Source organism: Hyperolius riggenbachi, chromosome 12, assembly GCF_040937935.1.
Source record: "Hyperolius riggenbachi isolate aHypRig1 chromosome 12, aHypRig1.pri, whole genome shotgun sequence".
Taxonomy (NCBI): domain Eukaryota; kingdom Metazoa; phylum Chordata; class Amphibia; order Anura; family Hyperoliidae; genus Hyperolius; species Hyperolius riggenbachi.
The window spans coordinates 224999399-225018799 of record NC_090657.1 but is presented as its reverse complement, the minus strand read 5'-3'; the positions used below and the strand labels follow the sequence as shown (position 1 = coordinate 225018799).

At 49.4% G+C, this 19401-nt stretch overlaps 1 protein-coding gene across 1 annotated transcript in view; it reads right to left on the bottom strand.

Annotated features, from left to right (window-relative positions):
- Positions 1-19056, bottom strand: part of PTGIS (prostaglandin I2 synthase) — a 58138-nt gene extending 39082 nt beyond the window's left edge. The window contains exons 1-4 of the mRNA XM_068264446.1: positions 18854-19056; positions 15414-15537; positions 5437-5615; positions 2229-2369 (exon numbers count right to left, since the gene is read on the bottom strand). Coding sequence (XP_068120547.1) covers positions 2229-2369; positions 5437-5615; positions 15414-15537; positions 18854-18924 — 515 coding nt within the window. The 5' untranslated portion in view covers positions 18925-19056. The remainder of the gene's footprint in view (positions 1-2228; positions 2370-5436; positions 5616-15413; positions 15538-18853) is intronic.
- Positions 19057-19401: the final 345 nt, after the last annotated feature.

Sequence of the window (19401 nt, the reverse complement as noted above, 5' to 3'; positions counted from 1 at the left end):
TACGGGAACCTATCTATCTAACCTATACTGCGGGCAGGGCACCTATTTATCTAACCTATACTGCGGGCAGGGCACCTACCTATCTAACCTATACTGCGGGCACCTACCTATCTACCTATACTGCGGGCACTTTCCTATCTAACCTATACTGCAGGCACCTATCTGTATAACCTATACTGCGGACACCTACCTATCTAACCTATACTGCGGGCACCTACCTATCTACCTATATCCCGGGAGCAGGGCACCTACCTATCTAACCTATACTGTGGGCACCTACCTATCTAACCTACACAGTGTGCACCTACCTATCTAACCTATACTGCGGGCACCTACCTATCTAACCTATACTGTGGGCACCTATCTATCTAACCTATACTGTGGGCACCTATCTATCTAACCTATACTGTGGGCACCTATCTATCTAACCTATACTGTGGACACCTATCTATCTAACCTATACTGTGGGCACCTACCTATCTAACCTATATGGCGGGCACCTACCTTTTTAACCTATATGGGGGCACCTACCCATCTAACCTTTATGGGGGCACCTACCTATCTAACCTATACTGGGGGCATCTATATTGGCTACCTATGCTAGAGGCACATACCTAGCAAACATTTGCTAGGAACACCTACCTATCTAACCTACACTGCGTGCACCTACCTATCTAACCTATATTGCGGGCACCTACCTATCAAACCTATACTGCGGGCACCTACCTATCTAACCTATACTGCGTACACCTACCTAGCTAACCTATACTGGGGGCATCTATACTGGCTACCTATGCTGGAAGCACATACCTAGCTAACATTTGCTAGGAACACCTACCTATCAAACCTATACTGCGGGCACCTACCTATCTAACCTATACTGCGTACACCTACCTATCTAATCTATACTGCGTGCACCTACCTATCTAACCTATACTGCGTGCGCCTACCTATCTAACCTACACTGCGGGCACCTACCTATCTAACCTATATTGCGGGCACCTACCTATCTAACCTATACTGCGTACACCTACCTATCTTACCTACACTGCGTACACCTACCTAGCTATCCTATACTGCGTACACCTACCTATTTAACCTACACTGCGTACATCTACCTATCTACAGTGTTCTCCCCAGAATTATTTTCCAGCCGGGTGGCATGAAATAGTAGCCGGGTGGCAGGAAAAAGTAGCCGGGTGGGGTGAGATGAAAATGCAGGGCAACTCTACTTACAGCATAGGAGGAGGTGAGGAGGTGACCCGATGACAGCCGGGTGGTCACCAAATCTAGCCGGGTGGAGCACCCGGCTAAAAGAGCCTGGGGAGAACACTGATCTAACCTATACTGCGGGCACCTGCCTATCTAACCTATACAGCATATACCTACCTATCTAATCTATACTGCGTGCACCTACCTATCTAACCTACACTGCGTGCACCTACCTTTATAACCTATACTGTGGGCACCTATCTATCTAACCTATACTGCGGGCACCTACCTATCTAACCTACACTGCGTGCACCTACCTATCTAACCTACACCGCGTGCACCTACCCTTCTAACCTATACTGTGGGCACCTACCTATCTAACCAATACAGCGGGCACCTACCTATCTAACCTATACTGTGGGCACCTATCTACCTAACCTATACTGTGGGCACCTAACTATCTAACCTATATGGTGGGCACCTACCTATATGGCGGGCACCTACCTTTTTAACCTATATGGGGCACCTACCTATCTAACCTATACTGGGGGCATCTATACTGGCTACCTATGCTGGAGGCACATACCTAGCTAACATTTGCTAGGAACACCTACCTATCTAACCTATATGGGGGCACCTACCTATCTAACCTGTATACCGGGGGCAACTATACTGGCTACGTATGCTGCAGGCACCTACCTAGCTAACCTATACTGGTGGCACTTACCTATATAACCTATACTGCTGGAACCTATCTATCTAACCTATACTGCGGGCACCTACCTATCTAACCTATACTGCGTACACCTACCTATCTAACCTATACTGCGTGCACCTACCTATCAAACCTATACTGCGGGCACCTACCTATCTAACCTATACTGCGTACACCTACCTATCTAACCTATATTGCGTACACCTACCTATCAAACCTATACTGCGTACACCTACCTATCTAACCTATACTGTATTCAGGATGACAGAGAGTAGGCTGTTTTATTGTGTGGGTGATATACCTTAGCATGACCCCGTATGTGAAGCTGAATAGGCTGTCTTCCCTCCATGCTGAGGCCGACGTGCTGCTGTCATTCAGTATAGTGGTCAGGTTTCTGCGCATGGAGGCGGTCAGACTGCAAAGCTTCTCGTTCTGGAGATGTCTGAAATATAAATGTACAAAAAGGGGTTCTGCATTATCAGGCAGGTCCATTCCCTTCTAATCTACACACATTCCTGGCATCAGTGCACACACCCCAATGTACACATACGGTATCTACACATACATATACTCACATGCACACATGTATGCCCATACTTGCACCCATATACACCATGTACACATGTATGCCCATACCTGCACCCACATACAGCATGTACACATGTATACCCATAGTTGCACCCACATGCAGCATGTACTCATGTATGCCCATACTTGCACCCACATACAGCATGTACACATGTATACCCATACTTGCACCCACATCCAGCATGTACACATGTATACCCATACTTGCACCCACATCCAGCATGTACACATGTATACCCATACTTGCACCCACATCCAGCATGTACACATGTATGCCCATACTTGCACCCACATCCAGCATGTACACATGCATGCGCATACTTGCACCCACATACAGCATGTACACATGTATGCCCATACTTGCACCCACATCCAGCATGTACACATGTATGCCCATACTTGCACCCACATACAGCATGTACACATGTATACCCATACTTGCACCCACATACAGCATGTATGCCCATACTTGCACCCACATACAGCATGTACACTTGTACACCCATACTTGCACCCACATACAGCATGTACACTTGTACACCCATACTTGCACCCACATACAGCATGTACACTTGTACACCCATACTTGCACCCACATACAGCATGTACACATGTATGCCCATACTTGCACCCACATACAGCATGTACACATGCATGCCCATACTTGCACCCACATCCAGCATGTACACATGTATGCCCATACTTGCACCCACATACAGCATGTGCACATGTATGCCCATACCTGCACCCACATACAGCATGTACACATGTATACCCATACTTGCACCCACATACAGCATGTATGCCCATACCTGCACCCACATACAGCATGTACATATGTATAGCCATACTTGCACCCACATCCAGCATGTACACATGTATGCCCATACTTGCACCCACATACAGCATGTACACATGTATGCCCATACTTGCACCCACATACAGCATGTACACATGTATGCCCATACCTGCACCCACATACAGCATGTACACATGCATACCCATACTTGCACCCACATACAGCATGTACACATGTATACCCATACTTGCACCCACATACAGCATGTACACATGTATGCCCATACTTGCACCCACATACAGCATGTACACATGTATGCCCATACTTGCACCCACATACAGCATGTACACATGTATGCCCATACTTGCACCCACATACAGCATGTACACATGTATGCCCATACTTGGATCCATATACACCATGTACACATGTATGCTCATACCTGCACCCACATACAGCATATACACATGTATACCCATACCTGCACCCACATCCAGCATGTACACATGTATGCCCATACTTGCACCCACATACAGCATATACACATGTATACCCATACCTGCACCCACATCCAGCATGTACACATGTATGCCCATACTTGCACCCACATACAGCATGTACACATGTATGCCCATACTTGCACCCACATACAGCATGTACACATGTATACCCATACTTGCATCCACATACAGCATGTACACATGTATGCCCATACTTGCACCCATATACACAATGTACACATGTATGCCCATATCTGCACCCACATACAGCATGTACACATGTATACCCATACTTGCACCCACATACAGCATGTACACATGTATACCCATACTTGCACCCACATACAGCATGTACACATGTATGCCCATACTTGCACCGACATACAGCATGTACACATGTTGTATACCCATACTTGCACCCACATACAGCATGTACACATGTATACCCATACTTGCACCCACATACAGCATGTACACATGTATGTGGGTGCAAGTATGGGCATACATGTGTACATGCTGTATGTGGGTGCAAGTATGGGCATTCATGTGTACATGCTGTATGTGGGTGCAAGTATGGGTATACAACATGTGTACATGCTGTATGTCGGTGCAAGTATGGGCATACATGTGTACATGCTGTATGTGGGTGCAAGTATGGGTATACATGTGTACATGCTGGATGTGGGTGCAGGTATGGGTATACATGTGTACATGCTGTATGTGGGTGCAAGTATGGGCATACATGTGTACATGCTGTATGTGGGTGCAAGTATGGGCATACATGTGTACATGCTGTATGTGGGTGCAAGTATGGGCATACATGTGTACATGCTGTATGTGGGTGCAAGTATGGGCATACATGTGTACATGCTGTATGCCCATACTTGTACACATGTATGCCCATACTTGCACCCACATACAGCATGTACACATGTATACCCATACTTGCACCCACATACAGCATGTTCACATGTATGCCCACACTTGCACCCACATACACCATGTACACATGTATGCTCATACCTGCACCCACATACAGCATGTACACATGTATACCCATACTTGCACCCACATAGAGCATGTACACATGTATGCCCATACTTGCACCCACATACAGCATGTACATATGTATGCCCAAACTTGCACCCACATACAGCATGTACACATGTATGCCCAAACTTGCACCCACATACAGCATGTGCACATGTATGCCCATACTTGCACCCACATACAGCATGTACACATGCATACCCATACTTGCACCCACATACAGCATGTACACATGTATACCCATACTTGCACCCACATACAGCATGTACACATGTATACTTACACCCACATACAGCATGTACACATGTATACCCATACCTGCACCCACATCCAGCATGTACACATGTATGCCCATACTTGCACCCACATACAGCATGTACACATGTATGCCCATACTTGCACCCACATCCAGCATGTACACATGTATGCCCATACTTACACCCACATACAGCATGCATGTATGTGTACCCATACTTGCACCCACATGGATGTACAGATATATGCACACACGTTACTGTTGTTTTGTGGGGTTGGCTCCCTTGCAGTGCCGGTCATGGCTGTTTGATACTTACGGTCGTAGCATGGCCTTCTCTGCAGTGACATCATAGTCTGGTAGTGTGACATCAAACATTCTTCTCATCAACACTTTTGCATATATTCCAAAGTCTAGCTTGCTGCGAGATGCCCAGACAACGTTCTCATAGGAATGCGGGTCCAGCAGTACGGTGAGGAACTTCCCAGCTACCTGGATCTGTTGGGAAGAGAGAGGCGGGGACAGTGGTGAGCAGGGCACAGTGCAACCCCTTTTGTTTCTTGGCCTCACTGTATAACACCTACTTCTATTATTCTTCTTAACACTGTCCTTTTATTATCCAATTTCTGCACTTCGAGGTAACCTGAAGTGAACATAAACTGTGAAGATAAAGAATGATATCTACAGACGTAATGCTAAGTGTGACTGTTCTTGCTTTGTTTGTGTTTACTGTCTACGTTTGACGAGTGCTGTTTCCGTTTACTCAGCTCCCATACAGAGTAATGATGATTCACAGCTGCACACGAGTTTTATGACCTCTTATCAGGATACAGGGTGAGTCACACTGCAGTCATTCTTCCCCACCCACTGGAGTGAGTACCCCCCATGTACCCTCCACGAACGGCAACTTTAATGGACGTGCATGAATCCACCCCTATGTCACATGTCACGTTGGGTACTATATATACACGAGTTTATCTCATCATGGGGTTTATGGCCTAATCTGCAGTAATATCGCTGCACGCACAACAATATTACCGGTACTACTGGCAGCGTGTACTGCACCCACGTTCAGAACCGGATCATCCAAAAGGCAATTATAGGCAGCTCCCTAGGGTCTGGAGAGAGTCTAGGGTCCTAATAGATGCAAACCCCCTCTAAATCTAACAAAAAAAAATGAAGGTGACCATTTTTTTTTGTTAGATTTGGAACAGGGAGATACCGGGATAGTTGCTATCCGGATATCTCCCAGTAGACCTGTGGGGGGTGGGCGAGGGGGGGGCCAATCTTACCTGTGACTTCTTCTTTGTCCGTCCCTCAGTGCCCTCCACATGCGTCACGTGATCACGTGATTACAAACACTTCCTCCTTCAACCCGGAAGGAGGAAGTGTTTGTAATCACTTGACCGCCGCTTGGACCGCATCGTGGGAGGCGCCGAGGGACGGACCGAAGAAGACTTCAGACAGGTAAGATTGACCCCCCCCCGCCCACCCCACACAGGTTTACTGGGAGATATCCGGATAGCAACTATCCGGTTATCTCCCGGTTCCGGATTTGAGCAGCACTAAGGTCACCTTGATTTGTTTTGTTAGATTTGGAGGGGGTTTGCATCCATTAGGACCATAGACTCTCGTCAGACAGGTAAGATTGACCCCCCACCCCGCACAGGTAACTAGGAGATATCCGGATTGCCTCCCCTGTTGCCCCTCCTAGCCTGGGGGCCCATCTCACAAGGGTCATAATACAAGCCTAGAACAAGTGTAGCCACAAACCACCTGATCTGAAGGATGGACCCCTCTATCAGAGGAAGGGAGGGGTAGTAGTTGGGATCCCCACAGCTCTGCTATGCCCTGTGATTGCCGGGGCTGCTCCCCTATAGTTATACCCCTGAGACCCATTTGCCTGATGGGAAATTGTATAGTGTGTTTGGTTGGTATGCTCTGGGCACGTGTGAGACTTTAAAACCAAAATGGCAGCCATGATAATCTCTGCAATGTGATTGGCTGGCATCTCTGAAATGTGATTGGCTGGGTTTGTGTGTGGTTTATTCAAAGGAAGACATGTTGATTGGGTGATAATGTCATTCTGCATGAATTAGCATCTGGGTGGGTTGTGTTAGAGGTGGGCAAGGTTCACCATGTCCATAGCCCCCAACTGTCCCTCTTTTGGAGGGACAGTCCCTCTTTGGGAACCCTGTCCCTCTGTCCCTCTTTCCTCCCCATTTGTCCCTCTTTCAGGACTTTGTCCCTCTTTTCTATGTAAATATATATATATTTCTCTACTGAAAAATGTATTTAACTTGCTGTAAACTTTATTCTTATCTTTTAAATTGACATATTTCTTATTTTCAAATGTTAATATGAAGGAAAATGAACCAGGATAGAGAGGACCAGTGTGGTTTGAATTATAAAACAACATATTTTTCTTATGCAAGCTTAATTGTATGCATGACTAGGGGTGTGACAGGGGCGTGGCTTAAGTGTCCCTCTTTTACATCTCAAAAAAAGTTGTGAGGAATGCATGTCTGAGATCTTTTTCCAGTACATGTGTCAGTCAGTCTGTATTATCAGGCCAGGCAGTTTAGAGATATATGGCAGCTTTTCAGTGCTTACTGTATATATTATCAGGCTGCGTTCACAGTGGGAGTTGTATTCCCTGTAAAAAGATAACAAAAAATTGCGCCGTGCGTTATGCAACCTTTCTGTTGCAAATAGTGAAGCATACAATCAATAGCATGTTTCACTGCCTCTGTTGTTGCACTGGTTATGCTGTAGGGCAGTGCATGCAGTGTGTTGGCCACTGGAACGCATCACACTGCTGGCATTCTGAACGTGGCATAGATCTCACATTGCAGTGTGACTTTCTGCATTCCACTTTACTTTGCACCACAACACCACACTGTGGACAGTGTTTTTATTGCTGTCTGTGTCACTGCTGAGTTGAGTTATGGTGATGCATAGGTTTAGTGGGTATGTCATCTAATGTGTAAATGTGTTTATACCATATGAACCGAGGCGTACCAATAGACCCTGCAAGGGATGCAGCCGCAGGGGGGCCCAGAAGCCACAGGAGGCCCCGTGGGGGGAGAAGTTTCTTTTCCCTGTCCTGAGAGACTGACAACTAACGGCATGGAGAGAAAAAACCTTTCTTCTCTCTGCATAATTGTTATATTGACTGCATCTGCTCAGCCACTTATAAGGAATCCTTCAAAGTTTTGTAGATCAAGATTTGTAGACAGTCCCTATGCAGTGTGCAGCAGGCTCTTGTGTACAGCGGCTTGCCCCCAACCTCTCTACCCCTTCCCAAGTGCTGTGTACTGTAGTGATGCTGAAGTCTGCAGAGCCAGTTCTGCTCCATCAGAGATGGACAGAGTGAGTGTAATAAGCTGAGGCTGGGAGCACACTCCTCTGTCACTTTTCTGTATGAGTTTTGTGCACGCTATGGGCTTGATTCTCTAAAGAGTGATAACTGCTATCACAGCAGGTATCACGTGATCTGCCGCACGCTTTGCTTTGCGCGCGATCAACGTTACTCCGTGTGATAAAGGAAGGTTTGTGCACGATCGCTCGCTTGAAACAAGCGAGTGATCGTGCACAAACCTTCCTTTGTCACACAGAGTAATGCTGTTCGCGCGCAAAGCGTCGCGCGCGGCAGATCACGTGGTAACTGCTGTGATAGCAATGATCACACTTTATTGAATTGAGCCCCATATGTGTCTGTAGGTGTGAAAACATGCAGGTTTTATCACAGAAGCTGATGTAATTGATAGAGAAAATGCCTGCAGTGCTTTACTGCTGTCTGTGTTTACCTGCATGGGGAAAACACATTCAAGTGCGCCCTAGCCAATTGCATAACATTGGTTCTCAGTATACCTGTGCAGAAAGTGAGGGGGGGAGGGGGACATCCAAAGTTTCGCAGGGGGGGGGGGGGGGGGCAGTGATTTCTAGTTACACCCCTGCATATGAAGTTTATATTTAAAGTGTGAAAGTACATGAAGTAATGTTATATGAACAGCTATTGGTGTTTATATCTGTTTTGTGAGATGTGTGCTCCTCTTGTGGTGTGAGTGATGGGATATATAAGGCCCGGAACTGGCACACACTTCAGGGAACGGTAAAATCGCTGCACATTAGCCACGATCTGGGTTTTTTGAAAAATTGTGATTACGCAAATTTTGCTGTGATTTACCTGCGATTTTAATGCAAGTCAATAGAAGCGTTTTTAAAAAAGGAAAATGACCCACTGGTGAATGGCCCTCAGAGAGGTGTAGGCTGGCTACTACCGGTAAAGAGGCGTCAGGCTCATCCATTGATTACAGTTACTCACCTGCGGCGTCGCTGGCGTGCCGGGATCCCTCGCCGGCACCTCCTGCAGCTTTCCTGCGCGCCGATTCCCATCTTCTTCTCGGCAATCCCCGGCGGCGATCTCCTCCTCTTCTTTCTTCTTGTCCCCTGGTGATCACATCCCCTGGTGTGTCCCTCTGATGACGCTGCGTGCGCCCCCTGGTGTCGGGGGCATCACATTACGTGGCCAATTCAAAACTAAGGCCCAGTGCACACCAAAAGCGCTAGAAGATCCGCAAAACGCTAGAGGTTTTTGGAGCAGATTTCAGAGCGATTCTAGGCTTGTTTAGAGAGTTTTTCTAAACATGCCTAGCGTTTTTTTGGAGCATTTTTTTGTGAAGCAGATTACAAATATTGTTACAGTAAAGCGGTGCCTGAACAGCTTCTGTAACAAAAACGCCTGGAAAACTGCTCTGATCTAGCGTTTTTCAGAGCGGTTTGAGCTTTTCCTGCGGTTTACTAAAAACCTCAAACCGCCGGTGTGCACCATCCCATTGAAATACATTAGCCAAGTGTTTTCACAGGCGGAAGCGGTTTGCGGAACGCTTCAAAAAATGCTCGGTGTGCAGCAGGCCTGAGTGTAAAAAAAAAAGAAGCACTACCGGCAAATGCAGCAAATAATAAAGTAAAAAAAAAAAATACGGTAATACAAAAAAGTTTAAAACAATGCTTTTTTTATACTGTACTCATGCTTGTGGACAGCTTGCAAGACCGCAACTTGCAAGTGGTCTGCAAAAAATGCTTACAATATAAAGAAACACACTTGTACCGTTTTCGGTACAAAAATCTCAGGGAAATTAAACGCCGGGGAGGTTAATGGTTACAACTTATCAAAGCACATCTAGAGGCAGGGGCAAACCCGGGACTTTCAAGGGGTGGATTCCTGAAAGATCTCCCTCAGCCACACACAATACAGTATAACAATATGGTAGGATATCATGCTGGGTACACATAATGCAATTTTCCGTCCAACTGTCAGGATCTGACTATTATTTCCGTCTTGTCCGATCTGCTCCCGATCGACAACGGGATCAATCAGGAGCAGTTTGGATACAGATATTAATGAGGACAGCCGACATTGGTAATGAAGGGGAAAGTGGAGCTTTTACACAGCAGGGCACAGGGTTGTGCTCATACCTGACTCTGTGTTAGGTTCCCCAGAGCTGCTCCATGCTCTGTACACACACTGCTGCTCCATGGTCTGAACACACACTGCTGCTCCATGCTCTGTACGCACACTGCTGCTCCATGCTCTGTACGCACACTGCTGCTCCATGCTCTGTACGCACACTGCTGCTCCATGCTCTGTACGCACACTGCTGCTCCATGCTCTGTACGCACACTGCTGCTCCATGCTCTGTACACACACTGCTGCTCCATGCTCTGTACGCACACTGCTGCTCCATGCTCTGTACGCACACTGCTGCTCCATGCTCTGTACGCACACTGCTGCTCCATGCTCTGTACACACGCTGCTGCTCCATGCTCTGTACACACGCTGCTGCTCCATGCTCTGTACATACACTGCTGCTCCATGCTCTGTACGCACACTGCTGCTCCATGCTCTGTACGCACACTGCTGCTCCATGCTCTGTACACACACTGCTGCTCCATGTTCTGTACACACACTGCTGCTCCATGCTCTGTACATACACTGCTGCTCCATGCTCTGTACGCACACTGCTGCTCCATGCTCTGTACGCACACTGCTGCTCCATGCTCTGTACACACACTGCTGCTCCATGTTCTGTACACACGCTGCTGCTCCATGCTCTGTACGCACACTGCTGCTCCATGCTCTGTACACACGCTGCTGCTCCATGCTCTGTACATACACTGCTGCTCCATGCTCTGTACGCACACTGCTGCTCCATGCTCTGTACGCACACTGCTGCTCCATGCTCTGTACGCACACTGCTGCTCCATGTTCTGTACACACACTGCTGCTCCATGCTCTGTACATACACTGCTGCTCCATGCTCTGTACGCACACTGCTGCTCCATGCTCTGTACGCACACTGCTGCTCCATGCTCTGTACACACGCTGCTGCTCCATGCTCTGTGCACACGCTGCTGCTCCATGCTCTGTACGCACACTGCTGCTCCATGCTCTGTACACACGCTGCTGCTCCATGCTCTGTACACACGCTGCTGCTCCATGCTCTGTACATACACTGCTGCTCCATGCTCTGTACGCACACTGCTGCTCCATGCTCTGTACACACACTGCTGCTCCATGTTCTGTACACACGCTGCTGCTCCATGCTCTGTGCACACGCTGCTGCTCCATGCTCTGTACACACACTGCTGCTCCATGCTCTGTACACACGCTGCCGCTCCATGCTCTGTACATACACTGCTGCTCCATGCTCTGTACGCACACTGCTGCTCCATGCTCTGTACACATGCTGCTGCTCCATGCTCTGTACGCACACTGCTGCTCCATGCTCTGTACACACGCTGCTGCTCCATGCTCTGTACACACACTGCTGCTCCATGCTCTGTACACACGCTGCTGCTCCATGCTCTGTACACACGCTGCTGCTCCATGTTCTGTACACACACTGCTGCTCCATGCTCTGTACATACACTGCTGCTCCATGCTCTGTACGCACACTGCTGCTCCATGCTCTGTACGCACACTGCTGCTCCATGCTCTGTACACACACTGCTGCTCCATGCTCTGTACACACGCTGCTGCTCCATGCTCTGTACACACACTGCTGCTCCATGCTCTGTACATACACTGCTGCTCCATGCTCTGTACGCACACTGCTGCTCCATGCTCTGTACGCACACTGCTGCTCCATGCTCTGTACACACACTGCTGCTACATCCATCCAAAGTCAACTGTAGCCAGGAAAGAAAGGGGGCGGTGCTGTGAGCTGCAGGATACCTGCAGATATTCTGGTGTCTCAACCTGTGCCTGTCCCCAGACACTGCACTGGCCCTGGTCTGAGGGGGGATTCTGGGCAGCTGTAATCCCCCCCTGTGTTTGCCTATGAGAGGTGATCATATAACCAGCACCGCACCAATAAAGACCAAATAAAGCAGTTGGAGGGCCCTTAGTGTGCCCGTCTGGTCCAGGGGCCCTGGTGCAGTCGCTACTTCTGCATCCCCTTTTGCTACGCTACTGTGTCTTGTCAGGGGATGTTTTCTTTTTCTCTCACACATGACAGGTGGCTGCAGAGAGTTCCTGTTCGGGTGTGCTGGGTGTGGGGATTAGGACTGATCAATGAGCTGCAAATCATTTCTCCTTGCATTCAAATTTCATGTAAATATTATGCAGCGTGAACTTGGACCAATACAAACTGACAGGAAGTTATTCTGATTCAATCTCAAGCTGCATATGAGTTACATGAAATGTGAATGCAAGAAATAATTTGCATGTCGTTGATCATTCATAATGGCGATGATTTGTAGCAGGTGTGTGTAGGGGTTGGAGAACGTTTCAGCCATTCATTTAGGAAATGGTCCTTTACAGTAAGAGTGATTAAGATGTGGAATGCATTGCCAAAGGAAGTAGTTATGGCAAATTCTATATCTGCATGTAAAGGGGGCTTAGATGCTTTCCTTGCGATGAAAGACATCCATGGCTACAATTACTAGGTAACGCCTAATGATGTTTATCCAGGGATTTTATCTGATTGCCATCTGGAGTTGGGAAGGATTTTTTCCCCCTCTTGGGGCTAATTGGACCATGCCTTTCACCATGTTCATTCACACCTGCTAAATGCAAAACGCTAGTACTTTTGCTAGCGTTTTGCTCAGGCGAAAAAAATCGCCATTCAAACTTGGCCATTTTTTTTTTAGCTATCACATTTAGCGCTTCTATAGCACTGAAACGCAATCGCCAGGAAATCGCCTGAAAATGGTGCAGGCTACACGTTTGCGTTTAGCGATCGCCCAAGTGAGAACAGGCCCATAGGGTATTATTGCACTAGCGCTTTATAAAGCGCTAGCCCTTGAACGTTTTGACAAAATCTCCAGCAAAACAATCCAGTATGAATGGGCCCTCAGGGTTTTTCACCTTCCTCTGGATCAGCAGGGATATGTGAGGGAGCAGGCTGGTGTTGTGCCTTCCTCTGGATCAGCAGGGATATGTGAGGGAGCAGGCTGGTGTTGTGCCTTCCTCTGGATCAACAGGAAAATGTGAGGGTGCAGGCTGGTGTTGTGCCTTCCTCTGGATCAGCAGGGATATGTGAGGGAGCAGGCTGGTGTTGTGCCTTCCTCTGGATCAGCAGGGATATGTGAGGGTGCAGGCTGGTGTTGTCCTTCCTCTGGATCAGCAGGGATATGTGAGGGTGCAGGCTGGTGTTGTGCCTTCCTCTGGATCAGCAGGGATATGTGAGGGAGCAGGCTGGTGTTGTGCCTTCCTCTGGATCAGCAGGGATATGTGAGGGAGCAGGCTGGTGTTGTGCCTTCCTCTGGATCAGCAGGGATATGTGAGGGTGCAGGCTGGTGTTGTGCCTTCCTCTGGATCAGCAGGGATATGTGAGGGAGCAGGCTGGTGTTGTGCCTTCCTCTGGATCAGCAGGGATATGTGAGGGAGCAGGCTGGTGTTGTGCCTTCTTCTGGATCAGCAGGGATATGTGACGGAGCAGGCTGGTGTTGTGCCTTCTTCTGGATCAGCAGGGATATGTGAGGGAGCAGGCTGGTGTTGTGCCTTCCTCTGGATCAGCAGGGATATGTGAGGGTGCAGGCTGGTGTTGTGCCTTCCTCTGGATCAGCAGGGATATGTGAGTGAGCAGGCTGGTGTTGTACTTTGTTCTCTGGTTCTCGCTGTACGTATGTCTTTTTCCAACTCAAATAACGATGTAACTGTGGTTCAGCCACACCCAGGATGGGTTCATTTGCTTTTGCCACACCCTCCTGACATTATCTCCCACCACTCTCCAGTGACTAGGAAGTGGCCCACTGGAGATTAACAGCTTTATATCAAAGTAAATGAGAAATTGTGAATGACCATATTTTTCAGACTATAAGACGCTCCTGACCATAAGATGCACCTAGGTGTAGAGGACAAAAACCAGGGGGAAAAATATATACTAAACCTGGTGCATCCATGGAGAAGGGGCATCTTGTGGATTATGCCTCCTTTGTATCTCATTCCCCCTTGTACCTCCTGTGTCCACCCCTGTCCTCCTGTGTCCCCCATGTGCCCGCCTCTGTACTCATCTATGCCCCTGTGTGTCCCCCTGTGTGCTCCGTTTGCCCCCCTTGTGTCCTCCTCTATGCCCATTTGTGTCCTCCTCTATGCCCCTTTGTGTCCCCCTGTGTGCTCCATTTGCCCCCCTTGTGTCCTCCTCTATGCCCCTTTGTGTCCCCCTTGTGATCTCCTCTATGCCCCTTTGTGTCCCCCTGTGTGCTCCGTTTGCCCCACTTGTGTCCTCCTCTATGCCCCTTTGTGTCCTCCTCTATGCCCCTTTGTGTCCCCCTTGTGTCCTCCTCTATGCCCCTTTGTGTCCCCCTTGTGTCCTCCTCTATACCCCTTTGTGTCCCCTGTGTCCTCCGTTAGTCCCCCTGTGTCCTCCTCTGCATGGGCACAGCACAGGGAGTCCCCGACATTGCGGCTGGTTGGAGGTTCGTATTGGCAGGCGTTCACAAGTCAGGAACTCCCTGCATTTGAGCTATAAGACGCAGTGAGTTTTTCCCCCAACTTATAGGGGAGAAGAAGAAAGTCTTATAGTCCATAAAATACTGTAATAAGTAGGATGAGATAATTTAGAAGAAAATCTTTGTGAATCGGCCCCCATGTCACATGACAGATAAGGTACTATAGATATATGTGTAGCACAGGAGATATAAGTCCTACATCTCATCTACAGGTCAGACATGCTGCATTATTCCTGGATTTCCCTGCAGCTGCAGGACAGGGTCAGACACCACAGACACATTATGAACAGGTGATGAAAGCAGAAATATCACTGAATTGAAACATGTGGAACTTGCCGTGAAGATGTCTCCGTGTTTTGCCTTCATGGACATGAGGAAAGTTGCTGCATCTTTTCCAAATTCCAGAGCATGTCCCAACCACGGGATGAGGCCACGATCCAGAGGAGGTTCATTGTGTCTCCTAAGAGAAAATACCAAGAGACACTCCACTGAGTACAGGTCCAATTCCCACACTCCCCTAAGTACATTCCACCCCACACTTCCCTGAGTACAGGCCACTCCCCTGTGTACAGGACACTCTCCTGAGTACAGGTCAGTCCCCTGAGTACAGGTCCAACCTCCACACTCCCCTGCGTACAGGTCACTCCCCTGAGTACAGGCCACTCCACTGAGTACAGGTCACTCCCCTGAGTACAGGTCCTACCTCCAAACTCCCGTGAGTACAGGTCACTCCCCTGAGTACAGGCCACTCCCCTGAGTACAGGTTACTCCCCTGAGTACAGGTCCAAACCCTACACTCCCCTACGTACAGGCCACTCCTCTGAGTACAGGCCACTCCACTGAGTACAGGTCATTCCCCTGCGTACAGGTCCAACCTCCACTCTCCCCTGGGTACAGGTCACTCCCCTGAGTATGGGCCACTCCCCTGAGTACCCCCACCATCCCCTGAGCACAGATTGAGCCCCCACACTCCCCGAGTACAGGTCACTCCCCTGAGTACAGGTCCACCTCCAAACACCCCTGAGTACAGGTCCAACCCCCACAATCCCCTGAGCACAGGTTCACCCCCCACTCCCCTGAGTACAGGTCCAACCCCCACACTCTCCTGCGTACAGTTCACTCCCCTGAGTACAGGTCCACCCCCACACTCCCCTGAGTACAGGTCCATCCCCCACACTCTCCTGAGTACAGTTCACTCCCCTGAGTACAGGTCCACCCCACACTCCCCTGAGTACAGGTCCACCCCCACACTCCCCTGAGTACAGGTCCACCCCCACACTCCCCTGAGTACAGGTCCATCCCCCACACTCCCCTGAGTACAGGTTCACCCCCCACTCCCCTGAGCACAGGACCATCCCCCACACTCTTCTGAGTACAGGTCACTCCACTGAGTACAAGTCCACCCCCCACACTCCCCTGAGTACAGGTCACTCCCCACACTCCCCTGAGTACAGGTCACTCCCCTGAGTACAGGTCCATCCCCACACTCTCCTGAGTACAGGTCACTCCCCTGAGTACAGGTCCATCTCAACACTCCCCTGAGTACAGGTCACTCCCCTGAGTACAGGTCCACCCCCACACTCCCCTGAGTACAGGTCCATTCCCAACACTCCCCTGAGTACAAGTCACTCCCCTGAGTACAGGACCACCCCCCACACTCTCCTGAGTACAGATCACTCCCCTGAGTACAAACAAGTCCACCCCCACACTCCCCTGAGTACAGATCCACCCCCACACTCCCCTGAGTACAGGTCACTCCCCTGAGTACAGGTCCACCCCCCACTCCCCTGAGTACATGTCCATCCCCACACTCTCCTGAGTACAGGTCACTCCCCTGAGTACAGGTCCATTCCCACACTCTCCTGAGTACAGGTCAACCCCCCACACTCCCCTGCATACAGGTCACTCCCCTGAGTATAAGTCCACCCCCACACTCCCCTGAGTACATGTCCATCTCCCACACACCCCTGAGTACAGGTCACTCCACTGAGTAAAGGTCCACCCCCACTCCTCTGAGTACATGTACATCACCCACACTCCCCTGAGTACATGTCCATCCTTTACACTCCCCTGAGTACATGTCCATCACCCACACTCCCCTGAGTACATGTCCATCCCCTCACTCCCCTGAGTACAGGTCACTCCACTGAGTAAAGGTCCACCCCCACTCCTCTGAGTACATGTACATCACCCACACTCCCCTGAGTACATGTCCATCCTTTACACTCCCCTGAGTACATGTCCATCCCCCACACTCCCCTGAGTACATGTCCATCCCCCACACTCCCCTGAGTACATGTCCATCACCCACACTCCCCTGAGTACATGTCCATCCCCCACACTCCCCTGAGTACATGTCCATCACCCACACTCCCCTGAGTACATGTCCATCACCCACACTCCCCTGAGTACATGTCCATCACCCACACTCCCCTGAGTACATTTCTATCACCCACACTCCTCTGGGTACATGTCCATCCTTCAAACTCCCCTGAGTACATGTCCACTCCCACTTCCCTGAGTACATGTCCATCCTTCAAACTCCCCTGAGTACATGTCCACCCCCCACTTCCCTGAGTACATGCCCATCCTTCACACTCCCCTGAGTAAAGGTCCTCCCCCTCCACTCCCCTGAGTACAGGTCACCCCCCTGAGTACAGGTCCATCCCCCACACTCTCCTGAGTACAGGTCTATCCCCCACAATCCCCTGAGTACATCTCCATCCCCCACACTACTCCAAGCTTAGGTCCACCTCCCACACTCACCTAAGTACAAGTCCACTCCCCTGAGTATAGTTATATCCCCCTCATTTGCCTGAGTACAGGTGGAATCCACCCCCCCACTATATGTCCAGGCTTACATGTGGTAGAAGAGGGGCTCACCCTTGGTTAGAGAGGGGCTCACCCTTGGTTAGAGTAGGCATCCCCCTCGGTTAAAAGTAGCGTTCCCCAGGTTAGAGAGGGGATCACTCCAGGTTAGAGAGGGGCTCACCCCAGGTTAGAAAGAGGATCACTGCAGGTTAGAGAGGGGATCACCCCAGGTTGGAGAGGGGCTCACCCCAGGTTAGAGAGGGGCTCACCCCAGGTTAGAGAGGGGCTCACCTCAGATTAGAGAGGGGCTCACCCTTGGTTAGAGGGGCTCATCCCAGGTTAGAGAGGGGATCTCCTCAGGTTAGAGAGGGGCTCACCCTTGGTTAGAGGGGCTCACCCCAGGTTAGAGGGGCTCATCCCAGGTTAGAGAGGGGATCTCCCCAGGTTAGAGAGGGGCTCACCCTTGGTTAGAGGGGCTCACCCCAGGTTAGAGAAGGGATCTCCCCAGGTTAGAGAAGGGATCTCCCCAGGTTAGAGAGGGGATCTCCCCAGGTTAGAGAGGGGCTCACCCCAGGTTAGAGCAGGTTAGAGAGGGGCTCACCCTTGCATACCTCCCAACTTTTTGAGATGAGAAAGAGGGACACTTAAGCCACACCCCTGCCACACCCCTATCACGCTCCTAGTCACGTATACCATAAAGATTTCATAAGAAAAATATGTTGTTTTATAATTCAAACCACACTGGTCCTTTCTATCCTGGTTCATTCTCCTTCATATTAACATTTTAAAATTACACATTTTTTAGTAGAGAAATATATATATTTACATAGAAAGAGGGACAAAGTCCTTAAAGAGGGACAAATGGGGAGGACAGAGGGACAGGGCTCCTAAAGAGGGACTGTCCCTCCGAAAGAGGGAAAGTTGGGAGCTATGCCCTTGGTGAGTGGTCAGAGAGTGGTTCTTACCTTCTCCTGGACAGGAGGACCCCGCCAAACAGCAGTGTGAGGAGGATGCAGAGTAGCACAGCTGTGATCATTGTGTTGCCGGAGTTGTAGCAGCTGTAGAGTCTTCTGTATATATATGAGGAGGAAAGGCGTGGGACTTTGCTCTGCCCGTGTTCAGCATTCCAGCCTGACAGTAACTGCAGCACCAAGAGGAAGCCAGTGGCTTGTATGGAGGTGGGGAGTGAGGTCATCTCTCAGGTCCAGCTCCTTTCCAGTCATTTAGGATTTCCTGCACGTGGTTGGACGCCTGAAAATGTCCCTGCTCACCTCTTGTCACATGACTGTCCCCAGAGTTGTGTCAGTCCACACCCAGGAGGACTCCATCACAGTGCAAGTCAAGACCCCATCACAGTGACAGCGCTGTCCTTGTCACCAAATCATAGAGAGTGACAACAACAGACCCACCTCAAGAAATGATCCCCTGGCTGGAAACTTTTCAATAAAATTTATAATAAGTAACTTCCAGTTCCTGTGACTTGTCTTCCTTGCTTTCTTCACTTGCGTGAAGG